This window comes from Penaeus monodon, chromosome 20 (assembly GCF_015228065.2).
Source record: "Penaeus monodon isolate SGIC_2016 chromosome 20, NSTDA_Pmon_1, whole genome shotgun sequence".
In the NCBI taxonomy this organism is placed as follows: domain Eukaryota; kingdom Metazoa; phylum Arthropoda; class Malacostraca; order Decapoda; family Penaeidae; genus Penaeus; species Penaeus monodon.
In genome coordinates this window covers 14,342,224-14,348,141 of record NC_051405.1, presented here as the reverse complement: position 1 = coordinate 14,348,141, position 5,918 = coordinate 14,342,224, and the positions used below count along the sequence as shown (strand labels likewise).

At 39.8% G+C, this 5,918-nt stretch overlaps 2 protein-coding genes across 2 annotated transcripts in view; one reads left to right on the top strand and one right to left on the bottom strand.

The window, feature by feature from the left end:
- Window positions 1-1,846, bottom strand: part of LOC119585647 (protein Aster-B-like) — a gene marked incomplete in the record, with an annotated part of 119,378 nt that extends 117,532 nt beyond the window's left edge. Inside the window, 1 exon segment of the mRNA XM_037934320.1 lies at window positions 1,481-1,846. Within this exon segment, the coding sequence (XP_037790248.1) occupies window positions 1,481-1,686 (206 nt within the window).
- Window positions 1,847-2,279: 433 nt separating this feature from the next.
- LOC119585645 (autophagy-related protein 2 homolog A-like) lies at window positions 2,280-5,909 on the top strand (the record flags this gene model as incomplete). Its single annotated transcript, XM_037934319.1, is given in 1 exon segment — window positions 2,280-5,909. A coding segment is annotated over 1 exon segment (2,911 nt), but the record flags the coding sequence as incomplete, so codon positions are not given.
- Window positions 5,910-5,918: the final 9 nt, after the last annotated feature.

Genomic DNA, 5,918 nt, shown 5'->3' with positions numbered 1-5,918 from the left:
AAAAAAATAAACATTACAATAAAACACCAATAAATACTAGTACACTTAATATAATATAGCAGAATTCACTTCCAAACAAACTTGTAATAGCAATTCAAAATCTGGTACATGTGGGACATTTTTAGCATTCCACTGTACTAAGACTACCATCCTGTCATCCACAAGTTCTGCCATGTCACTGTTGCAAGTTTATCTCTATAGGCTTGTAATCCTTGATGAGGATTAAAAGGCAGCATGAAAAAGCAAATATCACAGAGCAAGGCCAGTAAACACTCCTTGAGAATATCAAACATTAACAGCATTCCTAATTTTATTGTAGTTGTTTTCATTAGCAGAATCAAGTTTGAAAGTTCAACATCCTCCACATACAACATTACTACTAATTCTAAATTAGGAAGGAGGAGGTAGAGACTGTGACAGACAATTACACAGACAGACAGAGAAAATGTGTGTAAGAAAGATTAGCATGTTGCATAATTAATTCTCATTTATAAGTCTAACACCAACCAACCGAGTCACAGCTATTTCAGACTATCAACTTTCCCAACAAAGCTAGCCAGTGAATGAGTTACCACACTACAACTGCTGTTTATAGTCCCTACATCATCCTAGTTGATAAGAAGACCAGTACCATCTACTGGGTTACTGATAAGATGGTGGCAACTGCATAAAATATACTAAGATGTTCTTAGATCTTGTAAATGTTCTCCTAAGCTCTACGAGCCACCTGATACTTCAGCTTATGTATTTTCTTGCATTTACAATACTTTTAGTGATACAAGGTATCTGTATCCTAAATTTAGTTTGACATTACTTTGCAGTCACTGTAGCATATATTTTTTCTCATATACAGATTTTTCTAGTCCTACCAAACTCATTTTTTTTCTAAACAAATGATCTAAATATAAAAGCCTTCAAAATTAAGTTACCGTGGCATGTTTGTCTGACAAATTACTGGTACTAATCTAAAATCACCCAATTTCATCCTACTGTTTGTTGCCCTCAAAAGGTTAGCACCCAATTAGACATGTGATTACAACTAACTTCGTTTATAAATCATAAGAATAAATCTGGGTATAGTTTCACTTTTCCACAGCCATGCATTACAAGGAAAATTTTGCATGTAACCAAAATGTTACTAAACTATTAATATTATTCCTAAATTCTATTCAAAGAACACCAACAAAAATTGAACAATACAAAACAGAGATAACACGAGCCACAGCACAATAAAAAAATATGTTGATAATATGAAAAATAAAAAGAAAACCAATTTAAAAGGAACACTACAGACCTTTCCTTTCTCTTAAACCATAAGCCCTCCACTAGTTATCTTTTTTTTTTTTTTTGTCTCTAACTGCAACTTCAAAGCAAAACCGCCCAACAAAATTGCAAAGAAATAACCCAGAAGAAAACCACAGCAGCGTAAACACAAAAACAAAATATGCCTCAGAAACCCCAAGAGCACCCTGGTACTCACTGCAAATTGATGTTCTGAGCTACTGGCAGGTGGTTTTGCTGGTACACCCGCGTGTGCTGTGGCTGCTGCTGGGGTTTTGTAGCTGTTTGAAGCCCATAGTGCTGCGTGTCCCCCTCGCAGCTGGAGGAACGCTCGATCAGCTGTATTCCTGAAGGCGCTGACGGTGCTGAGGGCTGCCTCGCTCCTGCTGGGCTGGGCGTCTCCATCCTCTTTCCTTCTCTCGCGCACTTCTACGACCCTCTACGCCAATTATCACCAACGTATAGGCGTCCCGAACCTTTAGATATTTGTCCACTTTAGCATTTTTATCGAGTTACATGTCAGAGCGACGTCACTTCTGCTGGAAGATGGCAAGTTTAATAGCCACTAGTTTCACCGTGGAGTGAAATACATGACGTGACAGCTACCCACTTATTCTTAATTTTGATCTCATCTCCTCGGATTTTTTTCGCAAAATTCTCTACCTTATTTTTACAATTTAGTCTGGGGTAGATTAACTGATTTCTTCGACAGTACCGCTTCACTCAAAACAAGGAAATAGATTAGCGATGCAAACGGTGAAAATAATACAAATGACAACTCTGGGGGAAGCGCGACTAACCATCCAATAACTAGCCAAAAGTAAATAAATAATGCTTCAAATATTTTACATCGTATTTATTTAGCAATTTAGCTTTAACATGCAATTCATAAATTATGAAGCTTTTTAGCGGGTTTACATACTTCTTATTCGCAAGACTTAGCATCTGCCATACTGTCAGAATGGTAGTCGACTACAATATTGATTTCCTGTGTTAAAAAATAGCAAAACAAAAGCAACGTAAATATGCAAACAGCTGGCAGTGTTTGCATTACCCGTAGTTATTTTCAGTAACTCGGCATATGGTACACATTCAATTATTCATTTTCATGCAATGTATTAGAAGATGAAAATACCACAAGAAAAATAAACGCACATGCGTCCCAAAATCAGTCGGGTAAAGCGGAAGGAGGTGGAGAAGCTTTGTCCGAGGTAGGTGATCAAAACGCACATACGCAGAAGCCTGTTATTAACGTGAGGTTATTAATGTGATGGTGCCCAGTCGTAGATACATTATGTGCAGAAACCATCTGTCATGTCCTGTGCTCAAGGTAATAAAAGAGCGAAGCTAAAAATGATTCCCGAATCAGCTGATTGATCCGAGAAATAGTATTGGAACCCAGCTGGTGTTTGGCTTCGAAAGATCCTTAAATCCGGGTTACAATTTCGTAACTGGGAATCGGATACGAATTATTATTATTAGCTTTATCTTCATGGTGCCAACTATCTGGTGACGTAATTGTATATTATAGAACTATGTGTATGCATTTTTTGTTGTTCTTCAAGATAACGAATGGAATGTGAATAAGGTGGTATAAGTGGCGCCGTAACACAAGGCGTCTGTAACGGGGGTGTCCTGACGCAGCAGCAGCCTTGTTTACCTGCGACGTAGTTCAACAAAGGGAATCTTACGCCATGGAGAGTAGAAAATAACCAAAATGTTACGTTTGGGACTAGAGACTATATCTAAAATGCCCTGGTACTTCCCTTGGTCGGATGCCATCAAGAAAAGGGCTATAAGATATCTGTTACAAAGATACGTAGGACAGTTCCTGGAAGAAAAGCTGTCTCTGGATCAGCTGACAGTGGATTTGTACAATGGAACGGGGGCCATAAAGGAGTTGACTCTGGATGTGGCTGCCCTGAATGAGGTTGCTGATCAATTAAATCTTCCCGTAAAGTTTGTGGACGGTTATATTGGTGAAATATGTGTGTCTGTTCCATGGCATGCCCTCCTGTCGGAAAGTTGCTTTGTGGAAGTGTCTGGGCTTATGGTGACCATCGAGCCCAAACAAAGGTCTGAGGATGTATCCATGGTAGATTCCATGATCGAGTCTATGAGCATGACAACATCCATGCAAATTGCTCAGGAGTGCCTTAATCATCATGAAGAAGAATGTGAAATGGAGGACCCAGTAGGAAAAGATTCTAGTCAGATGATTGAGGGCATTGAACATTTTGCACAGGCAATAGATACAGTACTTAACAGAATTAAAGTCCGTTTCCTTGACATAATTATCAGACTAGAACATACACCAAAAGGTAGTCAGTCAGGAGTATCCTTAGAAGTTCGGATCAAGAAAGTGGACTATTTTGATGAGGCAGGGCTTGGTAAAGGCACTCCAACTTCAGAATCATGTAGAGCAGGATATGAGCAGCCTGCATTTGCATCTAAGAAATTTCATATTGAAGGACTTACCATGTACACTGATGAATTTCCAGCTAAGAGTAAAACAATGACAAAGTCAGGAATTGTAGTATCATCAGATTCAAATTCATCACCAGAATCTGGTGGTTCCAAGGTGTCAGGAGACTCTTATAAGACAGCTGACACGTCTCCAACAGAAGGTAAGGAATTTGAGTACAATCATGAGAATCATGAGAAAACTGTAAAGAAGCTCATTACCAATGCAAGCATTCCAATGGAGCCTATTCTCTTTGCTAAACTAACTGGTTCCCAGGAAATTAGCTTAAAACTTAAACAGGCAGATGTAATGGGCCCAAAAGTAGATCTACGAATGAACTGTGGATCTCTTATAATGTTCCTCTCGCCTAGGCAAATTCACCTACTAATGGAGTTATCAGAGGGCATAGCATCTCCAGATAAACTTGACCTTGATACACAAACTCCAGGTATGTTGCGTACCAAACAGAAACCAATGGATCCACATGATTTCCGTAAAGTAGAGAGTGAGCTTCGGAAAGAACTTCGTTCAAATACTGTTGCAAGTCAGGCTCTTAATCTTCATCAGGGTTGGTCTGTGACACCATTAGAAGACAGTGATGATGAATTTGTACCCATGAGTAGTGGTCCAGGAATTATGAGAAATATGTCTAGTAGTCAGCTCTCAGGCTGCTCTGATATGGAAAGTTCTTTTGGCTCAAATATGTCAGGTAGCACTGTGAAGTCTGCAACTGTTGGAGCCTCAACAACACCCACCTTCCGCTACACAGGCGTGGGTGTCATGATGGGTGATCATGCAATAGGGGGGTCTACTAAAAAGAAAAGTGAACATGGTAGTAAACTCATGGATGATCCCTCTGCGGTAGTGACTCATTTCCGAGTCCAGGTTAGTAGCTTGGCAGCTGTTGTGCTTCATGAGGATATCTTGACACCATCACTAGACAACTCAAACATGGTATCAAAAGCCTCAGTTGCAGAAATGCAGGCAAAGTCAGAAGACTTTTTTTCTGTACTTGGTGTGCATGGATTATCAGGCTATAGCTATGGTGCATTCCATGAGGCCAAGCAAAAATTTGCTGATGCTTGTCAAATTAATCATTTAAGATTTATGGCAGCTCCTTTAACAATTGAAGGTAGTGAGAAGAGCCTTGCAAATAGATGGGAAATGAGTGTGAATATGTCACTTGGTTGTGCTGAAATTCTTGAGTGCCTTGTGGATTCATCAGTATCTCCTGCAAAGATAGAATATTCTGAACTGCTAACTTTCAAGGAAACTTTGAAAGAACCAACCACAGAGGCTATTTATGGAGGCACTGTGGAACCAAAGCTTAGAGTACAGATCTCACAGTCCCAAAATATGACTGCCATGGGAAGAACTAGGAGGATGAGCACACCTAAGTTAGATATCAAAGTTAATTTGGGTGACTGTGTATCAGAGATTGATATGTCTATAGTAGATCGCATATCTGCTCTAATCAATAGACAACAGGTTTGCACAAAGGCAACAGAAGAAGTGTTCTCTCCAGAACTACCCCCAAGTTATATAAATAATCAAGCTTGTTTCAAACAGACTTTAGATGATGCAACTCTTCACCCAGAGACACGTGTCCATGTCAAAGTATCTTCATCATCTCTGACAGTAAAACTTAGATTTCCAATACCTGATTTACGGCCCACTTCCAATATGGATAGGGTTCCTTGGTGGAAAAGAAATGTCAGAAAAGATATACTGTCTTTAGTATTGCAGGACTTTGAATTTGTTACTACCATAGATCCACACATGCCCTATAGTTCCTATGAAGTACGTAGTGGTGACATCCATGTGCTTTTCCAAGAAAGAGAAGAAGATACACCAATATCCTTGGTGAGGGCAAGCTCAAGCAGAGGTTCAGAAAGAGGATTTGATCTCCCACGAGTTGTGATAATGGTGCATCCAATGCAGCCTTGGACATCACTGGAAGAAGAAGCCCCAAGACAAGAAAATATCATGGCAAAATCTATGATGGGATTTTTAGAGGAAGTTAGTGAGACAGAACCCAGTCCTTTCAGTCGAAGGAAAGTTGCCTCCCAGCAGCCTGGTGATGGCCAGGCAGAAGAGCTTACCATCCCTGCAGAAAAGGAGGAAGTTTTAGAGTTTATGGAGAATACTTTAAAGAATGTGCAGCATGCAAGAT